The 18,633-nt window shown below is 47.3% G+C and overlaps 1 protein-coding gene and 1 long non-coding RNA gene across 2 annotated transcripts in view; both read right to left on the minus strand.

The window, feature by feature from the left end:
• Window positions 1-1,418: 1,418 nt before the first annotated feature.
• LOC135373100 (uncharacterized) lies at window positions 1,419-7,270 on the minus strand. The gene is made up of 2 exons (XR_010416280.1): window positions 7,132-7,270; window positions 1,419-2,138 (listed from the first exon to the last, which is right to left on the minus strand). It is a non-coding gene; the product is annotated as an uncharacterized LOC135373100 (long non-coding RNA).
• A 5,084-nt stretch (window positions 7,271-12,354) lies between these two features.
• Window positions 12,355-18,633, minus strand: part of LOC135373097 (uncharacterized) — a 30,371-nt gene continuing 24,092 nt past the window's right edge. The window contains exon 6 of the mRNA XM_064606377.1: window positions 12,355-13,718. Within this exon, the coding sequence (XP_064462447.1) occupies window positions 13,594-13,718 (125 nt within the window). The 3' untranslated portion in view covers window positions 12,355-13,593. The remainder of the gene's footprint in view (window positions 13,719-18,633) is intronic.

Consider the following 18,633-nt stretch of genomic DNA (forward strand, 5'->3'; position numbering starts at 1 on the left):
TGCTGTTTGTGAGCGCTTCCCTTGCTGCTTCGCTAAAATTTTGCCATGGATCGCTGCAGAAATCCCTCGTGATTGGGTACCTTACGTTTTTTCTGTGAAATCCCGTCACATACATGTTATTTCCTGTCTATTTTGTACTCGTGTGAGGTCGTGTCGTTCCAATTTTGTACTTCGAACTTCGATTATGTGATTTGCTGGTTTTGTGTGGTGTTGTATTTGTTGTGTTACGTTTCCTTTGTCGTCTGTCAGTGTGTGCAGCGTGTTGCTTCCCGTGTTTCTCCCATTTCCTTTCTGCTCGGGGGTGTGGAATGCCAGGGAATGTTTGGCACGTTTGTTTGTAACTACCTTAACATGCTTGGGTATAAACATTATGCTTTGCACAGGAAGTTTAGATATGACTAGTTATGACACGAAATGCCGAACGGCACTAAAGCACTTCCAAAGGACTAGAATGATATGTGATATAAAGGCTATATGACGGTAAAAACATATCGACTAGAAATATGTGCACTGGGGAAATAAATGGCGGTAAAGACAGTTCAAGATGACGAGAGGTAGAGTGAATAAAAAGGCTAAAGAGTGACAAAACTAGAGTGACTAGAGTACTAGAGTGACAAAAAGGCTAAGTAGCAAGGTCTTGTGGTGAAAGCTCCAACATCAAAGTATCACAAGTCCAGTTGCAACAGCAAGTTTGAAGCAGTCAATCAGGTAAGTGGGCAGAGTGCATTACTGGTTGTTGAATATGATCAACCTTGACAATTTCTTTCGCAGCTGAGGCCTGGCTGTCACCTTCTCTGTATATTCCTTGGCAAGGTGGTACAGTCCGATACTGCTCTAGCACTGGGAAACTTCTCAGACGGATCACATTGTTTTCATTTGGGCTGCATTCAAACATATGTTGTTGCAAACTTAAGCAGCGAGAATAAAGAGTATACATTCGAGGTTGTCTCTAAGTAAAGTAAACATGCTGGAACGCACCAAAGAGACGTGTGGCTAGTGTGTTTGTATGTCCCACTAATACGAGTTTGTACGTTAGGCAACATTTTCATGCAATACTTTTTTCTTTATATACTTTTGCCCATCTTAGTATTGTCCTATCCAATATGGAGTGGCTTTTACTGCATATGAATGCATAATTCAGGAGTGTTTTCATATATTGGACTAGTTGCAGCTTTAAGGTGCCCTTCATGCAGTACTGATTCCAATCATCAACCATCGCTTGAAACTCTTAACTAGGGAACATGATTCTAGAGGCTAGATTTTCATGCAAATACACACTTTCAACCAGAGTTCAAGGTAACTCGTTACTGTAACTAAGTTCCTTTTCTTGGTAACTATTGTGGAAACCTAAGTTCCCACAACCTCGGGGCGTCAGCCCGTCCGTTCCGTGCGCGAAGGAACAAGCAGCACAACAGAAATTCAAACAGACATACCAGGTTTATTTCACGTTCAGACAGCTTGCACCCAGCAAAACCGCACAACGAAAAGGGGTCTTATCCAGCGGATCACCGCTTTTATCCCTCTGCGTGGGGTACGCCCCCCTGGAGCACGGCTGCCCCCTATCGCCGTAACCCGTGGCGCTCTCTTATCGCCACACCCCCCCTCCCTTACAGGGTCATGAGGTCGTCCGACAGGTCTAGTACGGCGTCGTCCATGGCTGAAGAGGGGGCAGGCGGCGGAGGAGGGGGAGGCCTGGTCTCCACCAGAAGTTCGGGTCTGAGCCGCCTGAGGGTGGAGAGGGCTGTTGTCACGTCGTTGGCTGTCCGGGCGGCCTCCGTTCGGGCCTGGTGAAGTGGGCCCCGGCGGTGTGTCGGACGGTGCAGTTCGGGGACCAAGCAGAGCGGGCATAGGATCCGCTTCTCCTCCGCAGTGAGGGGCTGTAGGGGATCGGCCGGGTGGCGGTCGGTGAGCGTCAGACCGCGAAACGGAGCCGGAGTCTGTGTGGGGTCGTCCCCCCGGAGGGGCCTTGGCTGGTGAGCCCACCGTGTGCGGGATGCCCAGGAAACCGGCTGTCCGTGGGACACAACTGTCCCAGTGGCCACGGAGTGGTGCTGGGGTGGATCCGGATCCGGGCGGCTTCCGCGGGAACGGGAGCGGGCAGGTGCACGGCGGGCGGGATGCTGCGGACGTCGTTGCATCTGAGAGGAGATGTAAAGGGAAGCGGTGAGAAGGCGGCCTCAAACCGTGGGCGCCTGAGAAGGCGTCCCCCCAAAACAGATAGCGGAAAACTGTGGAACAGAAATCACACTACTAAAGCACTAAATCACAAGCACTATGCTTAGCGATGGAGATAGTGGCAGCTACGTGCGCCGCCTGCGGGGACGCAAGTTGTAGCGGCTGGACGCAGGTCCGGGAACGGGATCCGGGTCCAGGTCTTGGAGGGAGGCAGGTTGCGAATCTGGCTCCTCTCCGTCAGGGTCTCGGAGATGGTAAGACTTCAAGTCCGAGATGTGAACCGGCCCAGTCTCTTCGCCGGTGTCGCAGCGACGAAGCCTGTAAGTGAGGCCGGAGGAGCACGCACTTACCTCGAAGGGGCCATCCCACCTATCTGCGAGTGAAGCTGCAAAGCCTCGTGACGCATCACTTAGCGGGTGAGTCCGTCGAAGGACGAGGTCACCGACGCTGTAGGTGAGGTTCCGACGTCCACGGTTGTACTGGCGAGCCTGGTCCAACCTTGCGACGTCCAGGTTCTCCCGAGCCGTCCGGGCTGCATCGTCCAGTCGACTCCGGAGGTCCTCAGCAAACCTTGAATAAGGAGGCCGGGTAGCACCATCCCGGAGGCCCAGAACATTCTCCACAGGAAAAGGGGCCTCTCGTCCCAAGTTCAGGAACGCCGGGGTGAATCCTGTAGACCTGTTGACCGTCGTCCGTGTAGCGAACGCCAGCTCAGCCAGGCGAAGATCCCAATCACGGTGGTGCTGGCTAGTAAAAGCAACCAACATCATTTTCAGGTTCCGATTAACACGTTCGGTAATGTTAGCCTGAGGGTGATACGGGGAAGTCTTCTTATGCTGAATGCCTAAGACAGCGCAAGAATCTGAGAACACCTTACTTGTAAAGTAGGTTGCGTTGTCGGTGATCAGCTGTGCGGGAAACCCGAACCGGCAAAAGGTGTCGAGTAACTTTTCCCACACTCTCTGGGAAGTCAGCGTCCTGAGAGGAAACAGCTCAACCCATTTCGTGAAATGATCAGTAACCACGAACAAATACTGGTTACCTCTAGGACTACGGGGAAATGGTCCCATCACATCACAAGCAACTATCTGCCAGGGTCTATTGCTCTGAACAGGCTGTAAGCGCCCAGGGGGTAAACCACCACGAGGTTTCGCTCTCTGGCATACGGGACAAGTACGAACATACTTTGTTACATCCTGCCTCATTCCTGGCCATGTCGCAACACGACACAACTTTTCGTAAGTTTTCCTGCCGCTGCTGTGACCTGCCAAGGCCGAGTCATGAAAGTAACGTATGAAAGACTTACGCAACTTCCGTGGCACCACGACTCTGAACGGGGATGAGCCGTCGTCCTCATCCGCCTGGGGTATGTATCTGAACAGGATGCCATCCTCGCCCAGCAGATAGGAGTCGTGCCGTCCGTCAGTCGTTCCGGTGTCCGCCGAGTCTTGCTCAGCTATCCACTGCGACACCCGCTGACAAAGGCCGTCCGCTCTCTGAGCGTCTAGGAGCTGCTCTCTGCTCACGACCGTGCCCCAAGACGAAGATACGTCTCGTGCCACCTGTGCTGCTGCCAGAAGTTGAGAAGGCGCCTCGGTGCCTTCCTCTTCCCCCTCCGGTAGAGGCGCGCGGGACAGTGCGTCTGCTACCACGTTCGTTGAGCCCCGCCTGTACTCCACGTTGAAGGAGTAGCCTTGTAGCGTCAGGGCCCACCTGGCAAGTCGTCCCGACGGGTTATGAAGCCGCTGCAGCCAAGAAAGTGCCTGGTGGTCAGTCTGGACAGTGAAGGTACTTCCATCCAGGTAAAGGTCGAACTTCCTGAAAGCGAAGATGATCGCCAAGCACTCCTTTTCCGTCACGGAGTAGTTCCGTTCTGCCGGATTCAGCGTGCGACTTGCAAAAGCCACTGGACAAAGAATAGCGTCATGCTCCTGCAAGAGAACTGCGCCAACACCATAATCGCTTGCATCTGTTTGCACAACAAATGGTTTGTTGAGGTCGGGCAGATAAAGCCTAGCCGTATCAGCGATTGCTTGTGATAGAGCTCGAAATGATCGTTCCTGCTCTTCTCCCCAATTCCAGCGCGTGTCCTTGCGCAACAACTGGTTAAGCGGCTGCGCTAGCTCGGCACAATTAGGAATGAATTGTCTGTAAAAACCAACCATACCTAGGAAGCGCTGCAAGGCTTTGACGTTACCGGGAACCGGAAAGTCCGTGATCGCCTTTAGCTTGTCGTCGTTAGGACGGATGGTCCCTCTGTCCACCACAAAGCCGAGGAGGCTGATCCTAGACGATGCCAGCTGCACCTTGCGGGGGTTGATCGTTATGCCCGCTTCGTTCATCCTTGCAAGGACGATTGATAGGTGTTCCAAGTGTTCCTGAAAATTTCTAGAAAACACTACGACATCATCCATGTATGCCATTGCGAAATTGTACTTCGCATCTCCCAACACTGTATCCATCAACCGCTGGAAACTGGCGGGTGAATTAGACAGTCCGAAAGGCATTCGTACAAACTCAAACAAACCTCTATGACACGTAAAGGCTGTTTTTGGGACATCCTCCGGGGCAACTTGGATTTGCAAAAACCCTCTACTACAATCAAGCGTTGAAAACACAGTTGCGTTGCCCAGGGAATACAAGATTGACTCAATGGACGGGAAGGGGTAAGAGTCCCTTACAGTTACTGCGTTAAGTCGACGGTAGTCGACGCATAACCTAGCCGTACCATCACGTTTCGGAGCCAGAACAACAGGAAATGCCCAAGGACTCTGGGACCTTTGAACTGCACCGGTTTGGAGCATTTCGTCAAGAGCAGCGTCTAATAAAGCACGCTTATGCACACTTAATGGTCTCGGATTACAACGCCAGGGCCTAGCGTTACCGGTGTCTATGCTATGCTGTAACACAGACGACTTACCCGGTTTTTCGGTAAAGATTCCGTCAAACTGCCGCAGTACTTGTTCAAGCTGACGGCGTTGCTCCTCAGGACCATGGAATGACCCCAAGACAGTCGGCAGCCGAGACGTTTCAACAGACGCTGCCACAGCTTGCTGTGCTGTGCAGTGTTCCCGTGCTGCGGCGAAGCGGAAAAATCCCGACGAGCCGTGGTACACGTATCCTCCATTGGGCAGGTCCAGCACCAACTTCTGCCGGATGATGAAGTCTCTGCCCAGGATAACAGGAACTGCCAGGCCAGGAAGGTGCACGAAGCGCTGCTTTCGTCGTCTACCATCCAAACGTACCCAGAGCACAACTGCTGCCTGTGCTGGAACGGCGTCATTGGAAGCAAGACGAAGAGTGACATCTGTGGATTGCAATTCCACATGCCGCGATACGCAATGCTCGTAAACACTATCCCCGATAAGGGAAAGCGTAGCTCCCGTGTCGATAAGGGCGATGTAATCTTTACCCAAAATTCGAACGGCGATGTTTGGTTCCTTATCCTCGATGTAATCTCGGACAGAAAAAGCAAGAGGAGCCAAAGCATCTCTTTGCGTTATCTTACCGCTTGCAAAGCTAGTTTTTGACTGATCAAGGCCACGGATAGTAACCGTCTGCTCGCTTTCTTCGCAACTTGCCGACGTCGTTGAGCGAGCATTCATGGACGCCGGCTGCGACCGTTTCCCGATGGCACATTACGGGTGTTTGGTCTTTGTCGCGGGCATTCCCGACGAAAATGGTCAGGGCTGCCGCAATTCCAACAGCCGGTAGGCGCTCGTGGCTGCGGGGGCGCAGGATGATGCCGCTCCCGCTGCCGTGGGGTTTCGCTAGCTGAAAGGCCAGGTTGACCCCGACTTCGGGGCGGGACGGGTCTGTCAAGGCTCATTCCTGCGGGGATCGTCCTCTGGTCATAGAGGAACGGATCTAGGGCTCGGTGGGATGACTCCGCATTGTCTGAATTACGGGGGTTGTCACCCAAACCTGTTGCATTCAGGCGTTCGACCGAGGCGGCTCCTCCCGACCACGCGCAGCGCGGTTCCAACGCTAGCTCCGGGGGCGGAGGGGGCCGGTATTGAAGCTCTGCCAGGAGGTCGCCTTGTATTGAACGAGCCTCCTGGGCCAACGTCTCAAGGGTTTCAAAGCGATGGGCTCTTAAGTAGGGCCGGAAGCGCGGGTGGCACTGACGGATCGCCCGTGCGACACGCTGCTCTTCCGTAGCAGTGGGATCCGCTCTGCTGTACAGATCCTGCAATGCCCGAACGAATTCAGATAAGCTTTCCTCAGGATGTTGAGTACGCTTATGTAATTCCTCTAGGACACGGTATTCGTAATCCGGGGGAAGGAATTCGTTTTTGAACCGCTCCTGGAAGTCCTGCAAGGACGTAAACTCCGATTGCAACCGAAGCCAGCGGGCGGCGTCTCCGACCAAAGCAACCTGCAGGATGCGTTGGATTAGGACTTCATCCGAAATTCCCATACCCGTCTGATAGGCGGTGAGGTCATCCAGGAAATCGGCAACAGACTTCTTATCGGTGTAACCTGAGAAGGTAGGCACCGGTAAGTTGAGTCGTAGATGTGCTTGTGCCTGCGGCGGCGAAACCGACCCGGCATCCAGGCGTTGAACCACCAACGAGCACAACTCCGTCATGCGTGACAGGAGTTCTGCTGTTGTGATGGCGTCTGACTGCGGCGCGGGCACCTTCGCCTTGTCAGCCATCAGCTCCGAGGGCTCGTCCACCGGGTGGGAGCTGAAAAACTCAAAGAAACACACGAAAAACGCACACACAAAAAAACAACGGCAAAAAAACTAAGAGCAAAAACTGTAAACTACAACAAGTACTAACTACACAAACTCACAGTGCCGCGTGTTCCCCGCCACGGGACGAACGAGCTCGAACCCCAAACGTTGGGCGCCAGTTGTGGAAACCTAAGTTCCCACAACCTCGGGGCGTCAGCCCGTCCGTTCCGTGCGCGAAGGAACAAGCAGCACAACAGAAATTCAAACAGACATACCAGGTTTATTTCACGTTCAGACAGCTTGCACCCAGCAAAACCGCACAACGAAAAGGGGTCTTATCCAGCGGATCACCGCTTTTATCCCTCTGCGTGGGGTACGCCCCCCTGGAGCACGGCTGCCCCCTATCGCCGTAACCCGTGGCGCTCTCTTATCGCCACACTATATAACTTAACTCGCTACTTTTGCGCCGTTGTAACTTTCAGCGGAACTCCTTTTTCAGGTAACTTTGCCAAAGCAACTTAAGCTACGTTAAAAGTTACTAATTCGCTTTTCACTCACGTCCACTTATTTCCTTGCTTTCTTTACGGTTCTTCCACAGCATATTATGTCATAAAACATGATGTCCAGTTAATAACAGTATTCTGTTCAGGAAGTAAGAATCGCTGCTATCGAAATGAAACTGAACCATTGTGTGCCCACAGGGAATAAGATGCACAGCGTTCGCATTGTTGGACATAAACGAAAACTCAACACAGGCAACTCAGGGTCAAACCCAACTGCTCACACGCGCTGCACCTGTGTAGTGCTATTTTGTGTCCGAAGTAACTTGGGAGTAACTCGTTCTTTTTTTTTTAATAACTCCGTAACTGGGAGTTACGTTTCGGGTGGAATAACTTCGTTATTAACTTAGTTACATTTTTCACACGGTAACTTCGTAGGGAGTTCCTTTTGACTGGTAACTTCTCGATCTATGCTTTCAACTCTGCATGCTTTTTGTACACTGCATAAAGTAAGATACTTTTCACCAGTGAATTTGTTGCGTGTTTTAAATGCATGCAAGTGAATTTCTAGAGGTGCATACTTTGAGCAAGATTAATGAATTTTTCATGCATGTGTGTTCAACCAGCTTTTAGTGCATATAAATCCGGCCTCTAAATATGACGTATGCGTTATCACTTTCTTGAGGTGTTCTGGGAAGTCGAACTTGTTGGGCACAGCGTCAGGCCTCAGTCGAACGGTTTGGCGCGTTCTATCGAAGCATTTGTTTTTAAAATGTTTGCTGCAGACCAGTGATGTCCTCGACGGCGTCCAGTCCTTTCGCCTGACATTTACCGCACACTTTGTTTAAATGTTCTGGGCGGCCGTGAGGGAACCTGCATTGAATAATATATGCCATCAATTACGGAAGGGATGACAAGGCTAATCCAAGCAAGCAATCGTCGATACCGTGACCAACAAACAGCCGTAGATATCACAGCTGACAAGGGCACTTCAACGCCTGCTGCGTGCCGAGACCATACCCGTGAACTGCAGGAAGGCTAGACTATCACAATGACTCTATCCCGATAATCTCAGATAATCCAGATATTTAGATCTCGAGATACGATTCACAAAGTGCCGCGCACATGCATCAACAGCAACGTTTTGTCACCCCGCTCGTGGACTAATAAATCACATTTATTTGTAAAACCAAGTCACTTACTTGTGAAATGTCGTCCCCGGTGCCTTGCCAGTACGGGCAGTACACCCATAACCACAGCAGGCGGGCATGACAGCACAAAAATGCTACGCAAAGGCGCATGTACATCATGCAGCTGAGTGGCGGACGGCAATGTTTTGAGCTTCCCAAGATGGCGGCCGGTGACCGTACGGTTGCACGTTGCACCCTCAATCCGCTATCCAGCCTATTACCAGGCTCCAACAGCTCCCCATAGAGCCCATAGTTTGAGATAATTCACACAACACTGGGCACACGACCAATGAAATTGCGACGTGGTGGATATTATGCACAACCACTCGGCCAATCAGGAGCCTCCATGTCTGGCTGGCTTTTCGGTCGGTCCTGGCTACCATCGACTTCTACTGGATTTCAGGCCTGCCGCCGTTACTCGGTATTCAAAGTAACTAAAGCGATTTTGGGGTAAAATAAAGATTTATTTGATACAAAGCACTAATTCAAAGATCTGATACATGGGTGCACTGTGCGTACAAAGCCCACTGCGTTGCTGACACACTGGGACAAAGTTCGAACATGAAGCAGAACGAACGTTCAACTCCTAATACCGAGCCAGTCTCATGAGTGCGTACCATTTCATGATGAGCATCTTCTTTCGCTGCCTGCGGTGCATCCATTATAGCGAAGCGAAAAGCGCTTGTGTGGCACGTAATCCTGTCTTTGTTGACGGTCCTCGAAGTCCAACGGCGCTCGAACTTGTTCTTCACGCTCCAACTCATGAAGCATTCCGGTACCGCAGTTGACAAATTGTTCGTGGGATAACAGTTGTGTCCAGACACAGCACAACACGCGTAGACTCACAAACTAATAAACCCGCGAACATATTTCTGCAAATTGTTCTGTCGACTGACACCACCGAACACAGGAGGACGACATGCCTTCCATTCTATTTCGAAACTATGCTGAAACGGCCGAGACGCTGTACGCACATGCGCGCTACAAAATGCGATTTCAAAACGTTCTCGACCAATCGGAGCGCGCGCACAGTCTAGGCCAATGGGCTTGCAACATGGTGTATGGGCGCAGTGGTACACAGCCGCGTCCGCGGGTACCTGAGTAGGACTGCTATTACTATAGAGATCAGTGCACTGACCTTGATGGTTGAAAGGCAATGTTCCCCATCTTCGGCCGAAATTAGGGGTGCATTTCGGTAGCATGCGGTGATGCACAGAAAAAAGTTCGGTCCCGATTTCGGTTCGGCCAATTTTCGGACAGTTTTTCGTGCCATGCGGTTCGGGGCGCGGACAATTGCTCACCGGACAGTTGCTCACCGGACAACTGCTCACCGGACAATTGCTCACCAAAAACTGCTGAGGCCGGACAATTGCTCACCGCCTCTTTCACCACACTCATATTGTGATTTTATTTCGCGTTTATGGCGGTTGACTTTTTTATGTTAGCTGAACTTCTTTTTTAGCTGTGTAAGTTGCTTCAAATAGATCTAGGAATTCACCAGTGAAGAGGGTGAGGCGAGAGGTCGTCCACTTGAAGGCACACCTGAGGAGTCTTTGTCAGGATCTCTGTCCATGGGGCGTTCCTAGAGGATTATTTCCCAAGGGGGGGGGGGCAGCAAAGTGTTTCCAGGGGGGCAAAGCGTGCAACCACGTCACCTCCTTCCCTGGAGACGGACGCTGCGGACTGTGCGGGTGTTCACAGGTTCATATTATGATGACTATGAGAAAAAAAACCATGACCTATGAATAAAGAGTGCGCAATTTTACAAAGTGACCTTGTCCCCCTCTCGGTACGCTCATGCCTGCGTCACCAGGATCTTCCGAGACACGAGACGGGGAAGATTTAAAATCACATCATTATTTAACCACTAAAATTAACGAATTTTCTATATCTGTCCAAGTCGGTTTAGCGAACGAAAGCCACATTTTAGCACCCGTTAAGCTTACTAGGGCGGAGACGACTGAACAGTACGGTGGTTAGTTTATTTTTAGGTTGGTCCAAGTTCAGTGTTTGCACCGCTATGTCCAGGTTAGTCTAAGTTCGCTGTTGGCAGTTTCCCGCGCGCAACTGAGCATTGTATAGCCAGATAACATTTATTTACAGTAGTTTGTTTTGAAATGGGGATTTCGATCACTTTATTTCGAGGTACACCCAAGTTCAGCTAACAAATAAAAAGTCAAGTATATGAGCACCATAAACGATAAATAAAATCACATCACATAAAACCGCGAAATAAAATTACATCTAAGTGCGGCGAAAGAGGCGGTGAGCAATTGTCCGGCTTCAGCGGTTCTGTGGTGAGCAATTGTCCGGTGAGCAATTGTCCTGGATCCATGCGGTTCACCCTTATCACTACGTTTCAATCCACGGTCACGATTCCTCAAATCAGTTGATAAAATATGGTGTTCCTCAAGATTCGATCGTCGGTCCTATCCTGTTCCTTATCTACATCAATGACATCATTGCAGTTCCCGGCGCAAACAATACGGTGCTCTATGCAGATGACGTGTTTTTTAGTCACAATTCTTTGTCACACTTAAATATCGTAGTAAATAAGTGTCTCGATGAACTCTCTGCTTGGCTAGATGAAGAGAGAGTGAGGTTGAACGGAAATATATGGTATTTGCAGCAAAGAATACGCCGATCACTGACGACTCCCTGAATTTATGCATTGATCAGAATGGAATTGAAAGAGTACCTCATATTAAGTTTCTAGGTGTTTGGTTCCGAGAGAATCTATTGTGGAATGTTCACATTAACAATGTCACATCAGAAATTTCTACGAAAATAGGAGCATTGTACCGCATCAGGGATTTATTACCTGCCTGGTTAAAAAGATCACTCTATTTCGCACTAATTTACCCCTCCTTGTGTTATTGTCCATTAGTATAGGGCCTAACCAGTTCCACTAATAATAATAGAATTTATGCTCTGCAAAAATGAGTACTAAGCTTCATTGCGAACACTTCAAATGTTGTACCGGCAACATTTCAGCAGTTAGCTATTTTACCAATACAACAATTATTCCCATTAACGCTGGGCGTACATACATATACAATGTTTTACTCAGGTAGTGTATCAGTGCAATCTCCGAGCAGGCGATATTGACTGCGCATCTGTTTACCCTTCCATTCAGCAGAACAATTACGGCTGACAGACTACTAGGTACCTTGTCCTTTCTAAATAACTGGAGGCACCTTTCTGCAACTTTTTTGAATCCATGTGCCTATAAGAAAACTAACTGAGCTGCTTATCAGCATCGTTGATCAATGATTAAGAGCGCATTTTATGTTAACTTTATCATGTTCGTACAACTGGGATACCTACTCTTGAATCTAGATGGGTAGAAATCCAGCGAACCGGTAGAGATGTAGGGAGTTTCCTCAGGACGGCGGCTTCTGTCCTGAGGCAACTCCCTTCCTACTCTTGAATCTGTTGTGTATGATGCATTTACGTAAATGCCGCCATGACTGCTCTGTACAGTGTCAGATACATTGTCAGGGTTTCTCCCTTTTGTACCTGATCCTCGTTTCCAATGGGAATGAAATAAAGGCATACATCTGGATATGTAATGGACATGTTAGAACATACCGTATTAGGACATTTTGCAGACGACTTCTCAGGTATGCTAAGAGCATACCTGCAAAAGTAGCCTTTCTGTTCCTAGGTGCATGACAATCTCGTGACATGTTTCATATAGGAGGATTATGTTGTTATCCACAAATGATCTCATAAGCATATTCCATTTGTGTACACTGTGAGACAGTGATGCTGACGACATGAAACAGCAAAGCTTGCACAACAGAAAGCTCAAACTAGCAATCTTTATTTCATTAACAAACAAACATTTAATAAACAAATTGAACTACATATTTTTGGAACTGAGATTGAAGTTGCCATGAACAACGAATGTAGTTGGACACAGAATTAGTGGAAACAAAATTGTTACAAGCTGAAAATTAAAAATATCTTAATACTGGATGCATGTCAGTTAAGTGCACCAATAAATAGGAAATGATCTGCATTTGCGTGAACTTACGTTAAAAAGCTGCATTATAAGTAGGCCATAATTTCCAGGTTTAAACTGTCTAAGAAATGAGATGACAGTGCTATGAATATGACAGCAGCAATGACAATGTCTATACGGACCGGTTGACACATAGTTGAGATGCTTGTGTATGCCCCGCTGAGCGTAGACAGTGTTCGAATCAGGTCACAACACCCTCAGATATTCAGTATCACAGATATATCTTTTTCTGCCCTGGTGACCTACCTCTGTGCAGCCTCTGAGTCATTTTTGAAATTCTCTATAGTGCCACGGTACCTCTAAATGGAGCGGACACCCACAACAATGATGACTAACACGGTTCCAGTAAATTTATTTTTCATTGTGGCAGCACACAGAATGTTGTTACCTCAGCAGTAGCAGTCAACATCGAGGTGCACATCCCATTTTGTTGATGCACCCCTTGGTTGAATGAGTAAGCAGTTAGAGGGAGGTTCACAGAAAGCTGAAAAGTTTGTCTAAGGCACTTGTCTCGAGAATGGTAAGTCGTTTGATGATTTTTTTACGTCATACACTTAAGAAAGATCTGAGTACATAAAAAATTGCTAAACTGTGTATTGGTTCAGTCATCGGTGCACTCCAGAAAAGCCGTGTCAAAAGACACGTGTCTTTTGACAGGAAATGTCATTTTCAGCTGCGCCTGATTTTGATGATGATGAGGAGGATGATGATCAAGAGGAGGATTATGATGAGGCGCAGCTGAAAATGAACCTGCTTAGTGCTTTACTCCCATTCACATTTTGTTTCAGTTACTAGGTTCAAGAATCGCAGGTCAGAATTAACTATGTGATGTGACCTGACTCTGACATAAATCCCCATGAGGTAAGACTGCTTTGCAAAGATATGCCCGCGTACCATTATGCTACGCAGCTGAGCAGTAAAAAAATGGATACTGTCACTTCCAAGTATGTGACTAGAGTGGGCTCTGACATCACTTGCATGAAACACTCAAAACAGTACAGTGATCTTAAGGACATTCACTCAGCCTTCACTCTCAGCTTCCTTTGATTTGCACCGCTCCTTTGCATGGCGCAGCCACGATTTTATAGCAGTTTCCACTTCTGCTTTTGTTGCAGTTGCTAGCTTTTTGTTTCGTCTGACTGCCTCTGAAAAGATAAAGGAAGTCCTGAGACTACGATGCATATAGGAAAGACATCCATCAAAATCTGCCACTAGACAGGGCATTCATTTTTATCCGTTAATTCGTCTGGAAAGTCTTCAGCAATTCAAGTACTCAAGTACTACTACATTTCTCATGTTTCATTACTTGTACTTTACTTAAAGTACATTTCAATTTGTTGTACTGTACCTTAATTACTTGGGTACTTTCCTTTCAAGTACTCAGGTACCCAATTCGCAATGTAAACGCAAAACTTTGTCACAAAATTATTTCTGCCCGTTCACGTTAATGAGTCCTGCAATCTATCCAGGTTTCCTAGGGCTCTGCGAATATTCCAAGTATCGGATATTGAGGCCCAATACAGGAATCGTGCATTAGTAGTGCATCCATTCGAGTAGTATTTTGTCGTCCAATATATTTGAGGCATCCAACACCCACTGTAATGGTGTGCATCTGGCAGTTTCGGTTTCTACAGGCTAAAATTTGGCAGATCTGGGTTCTTTTTCAAAGTTTTGCCAGACAAAACATTTCACTTCAAGGTACAACCTTATTGTGGTGGCAAACTAAGCAAGGACGGGGTAACTTCTGCTCGGGACCAACATGAACGCCTCTGAAGAGCTTGTGCCGCTGGTGATTGGAAGACCTGAAATACCAACTGCTTTTAAACGCGTGAGAGGCTTGCCAGCACTGTATCGATCTAACTCAAAGGCATGGATGACTTGTTCAATTTTTGAAGAGTGGCTGCACGAAAATCGGAAAGTGCTATTGATCGTTGACAACCGCCCACCCAAAAGCTGAAGGCCTGAAAAGTATCAACCTCCAGTTTCTGACTCCAAACACGACATGTGTGCTGCAGCCACTACATCAAGGGAGAATATGAAGACCCTGTATAGAAAAATGTTGCTCAAGAGGATCATTTTGTGCATGAAGAATAGTCCAAGCTAGATAGACCTGCATGGAGTTGTGCACCTTCTGTGTCATGCCTGGAAAAACGTGGAGCAAACTAATATATAGTCACAAGGAAGAACTGATGTTCTGAGGCTGGAACAACATAGAAGGGACAAATACGTACAAAGCCTCAATTTGCCTAAGAATTAACGTAACATGAAAAACGGTTAGGAGCAACTAAGATTTATTTGAACAAGAACTTTTGTGCAAGAGACTGCACGTCTTCAGGTTCTGCACTTCTGAAGAAGTGCAGTCTCTTGCACGAGAGTTCTTGTTCAAATAAATCTTAGTTGCTCCTAACCGTTTTTCATGTTACGTGTGTGATTCCCTCATCGCGGGCTCCTTGACAGTGTTTCCTTTTGAGACGTAAGAATTAACGATGAAAGATGAAAGTCACTGAAAAGGTTAGCTAGCTGTAGGACTCGAACCCACATCTTCTGGAGCCCTGGAGCGGCAATCCAGAAGATGTGGGTTCGAGTCGTACAGCTGGCTAACCTTTTCAGTGACTTTCATCTTTCATCGTTAATATAGTCAGTTGCTTCAAGCATGCAGGATTTTTTCCCCCAAGATGATAGAGCAACAACGGGAATGAAAAAGGGTAACAAACTGGTGCCAGAGCTTCATGGAACGACAGGCAATTACTAGCGCTCAAAAGCAAAAGGCACACAGATGAAATACTCACTGCTCTCTTTCGCTTTTTAGCTCCACCCTGCTCTCTAACTTTACGTAATTATGACATGGCAGTTTCCTCATCAGTTAAGTTCAAGAGTTCTACGTATAATTTTATTTCACTCGTGAAAATGGACTACATGAATGTGAGCCTCAAACTGGAAATCGCATCATATGGTAGTAGCCCGATTGTGGACGTTTGCACCAGCCGAAAATGTTGCAGATATCATGACGCTGAATATTGGAACCACGGAACGCAAAATGTAGTTCCACACAAAGAAACTGAGCAGTCCGCCTCACAATGATAATGAGGTCCGTTTATTGGCTGGTAATTTGAAACATCATGTTCGAAGCTCGGGCCCCTGATTGGACAGCAAAAAGCTACGTAGCCAGGTGATGTATGCGTGGTGGAGAGAGGTACTTGTCAAATGTTTGGCGGACTGTTTACGGCCCCTTTAAACAGATCTACTGAAATTAAGCTACTGGAAATAATTAGTTTTATGTAATTAATTCCTGTACCTAAGTACTTTTCAAGAGGGTAACTCTAACTTAATAACTTTTTGTATAATTTATACTCAAAAGGCAATCGCTTTTCAAGTTACTTTCGACATGACTTGACCAACTTGCTAAAACTTTCATTCTCTGTGAGGTGACAGAAAGTTTGAGGATTAACCTCAGGACACTGACAACTCTCCTGGGAGTTTCTTCACATTTGAAGCAGAGAAAGACAAATCTGCTGCGGATTGGGAAGAAGAGTTTTTAAAGTATATTTCAAGCTCGACATCTTCCAGCCTTCATTGCCTATGAATAGGGAGTTACTTTTTCGGGTTAAACTCCCCCTCCCGCAAACTGACCTCCGACCAATTTGGTTTAAACCCGACTTCTCCCAGAATTCCAGTCACTATGAAATCCTCAAAAGACATTTCCACTGAAGACAAACAAATGTCGCCACGTGTAACACATGTAAGAATGGGTCACTTACGTTCCCAGCAATACACTCATGTGTGTCAACACTGTCTATGCCTTCGGGCATTACCGCTGGAAAGTCACAATCCCGCAAAAAAAAAAAAAAAAGGACTTAATAGACAAGAGGAGAAACAAAAACACCCGATAACACCCGAAGGCACAATTATCGCCCGATTTCTCCCTGAATTACAGATTTAAAAATAGCACCCGATTTTTACCCCCCAAATCTGAGAAAGGCATTTAAGCCAAAAAAGTCCCCCACTGATGTTTCTCAAGTATAATACAGCTTTACCAAGTAGAAGTCTAGCTCAGCATTGGAGGAATCATCGTGGCAAAGAGGAGTCTTTCAGATGAGAACTTGGAAAATGTTCTACCCCTCAGGCACACTAATATATTTGCGAATTTGGGCTCAATACAATCAACAACACAAATCAACGGATAGCCCTGGAATTCTACAAAATGTGTCATTGACAAGAGTAAAGCAAGGAGAACACGCCAGTATTTCTGTTTTGACGATATTTTACGCCGTTTCTGAGCGCTGTGCGAACAAACGTTCTCTATTGTATTGCGCAGAAGTGATTTCCCCTTAAGTACTTTCACAGCCCTGTAACCGTAAGTATTTGACCGCATATAGTGCAAGGTTTTTTTCTCAGAAAACTGAGTCCTAAAAAGTGGGATTGTATTATATGAGAGTTGGCATTATACGTGGTAACTAGACCCCCACGATCCCACAGACCCCTAGAGGTAAGAGGCCTCGTTTCCTCAGTGTACCCTCAGCACTCGGTATACCCTATCCCCCCTCTTTTTGTTCGACTGTGATTGGTCCACAGTGACATATATCGTGTGACACCGATGAGTCTCACGTCTCCAAGCACACGGGAAAGAGTGAAGCGCTTGCATTCTCTTTTTGTGCTTGCTAGTCTGTGTGAGTCGGCTGTTGCGTGTGCGCACAAACAAAGAATGACACCTAGATGCGCTGCCTACACAGCAGAGTTCAAAAGGCAAGTGGTATTGGAAGCCGAGGCTACCAGTAGTATGGCAGCATCACAAATGAATTTAATGTTAGGCTTTGGTGTCAGCAATGGGCATCATTCTTCTTGTGTGCACCTTCAAGAAAAATGTTTCATGGACAAAAGCCTGGAGTATGATGAAAGAAGGAAGTCACTGAAAAGGTTAGCCTGCTGTAGGACCCGAACCCACATCTTCTGGATTACCGGTCCAGGGCTCTACCAATAGGTCATTTGAAAAATTTCCAGGGAGCAGGGCGTGTGGTGTGAAACGACAGCGATTTGCTATCGTCTCCGATTGCCGTTGTACTTGTGCATGCACCGTCCCTGTCGTTTTGCACAGAATTTCCCAGCATGCCCTCCCAGGAACTTTTGCAAATGGCCTATTGTGCTATGCTAACACACCTCCCAAACAAAACAAGTGTTTGTTTGGACAAACACATGTTTGTCCCATCAAATGATGCATCCTTGGAAGACACCAGAGACATGTGTTAGCTTAGCTCAATTGGCCTATAGCAGGCTAACCTTTTCAGTGTCTTCCTTCTTTCATCATTAATTTCTTAGGCACTTGAGGCTTTGTTTGTATTTGTCCTTCCTATCTGTTCCGGCCTCAGAACATAAATTCCCATCACGTTCTGGAGTATATCGAGTAGAGCTGTGCGAATATTCAAAATTTCAAATACAAATCGAATATCTGATGTTATTCAAATGCTATTTAAAATCTATTTTCAGTGTCGAAATTCTCGTATCTTTTCGAATAGCACAGCAGAGAGGTATCGGTATCACCAATCTGCAAGTGGGCTTCGCCTCAATCCATCTAAGAGTTAAGTGAAGCCCACTTCACGTTACCGCCATTGTTTTGCTCCGTTCTGCAAGTCGGCTTCACATCAGTACGCTGTAGTGTTAGGTGAAGCCTGCTTTACACTGCTTACAGTATTCTGTCGCTAAAGTCTACAACTTCTGTGACCTCATGGTAAACACTGTACTCTGGGCACTGCACGTTCCAGTAAATGTAGTCCCAACTTTCAGAGTTATGTTCAGTAACAGATGGAAATATGCGCAGTCTCTAAAAAAGAGTAAAGGAAATTCACAATGTAAACATAGAAATGAAGAGATGCACACAAAGCAGGCTGCATGGAACTTGATTAACTCTCAATACAGTTTGTCCCACTAATGCAGTCTACCAGACACAACACACAGGGACCCTTCTCTCACGATATGTTGTGACAGTTTGAGGATTTGCTTCTGGGAGAAGTGAAATGGCTTTCCCGAGGGAGGCAACTGTAACACGATACGACCCGCCTTGCGCGA

Source organism: Ornithodoros turicata, unplaced genomic scaffold, assembly GCF_037126465.1.
Source record: "Ornithodoros turicata isolate Travis unplaced genomic scaffold, ASM3712646v1 Chromosome21, whole genome shotgun sequence".
NCBI classification, from domain to species: Eukaryota; Metazoa; Arthropoda; class Arachnida; order Ixodida; family Argasidae; genus Ornithodoros; species Ornithodoros turicata.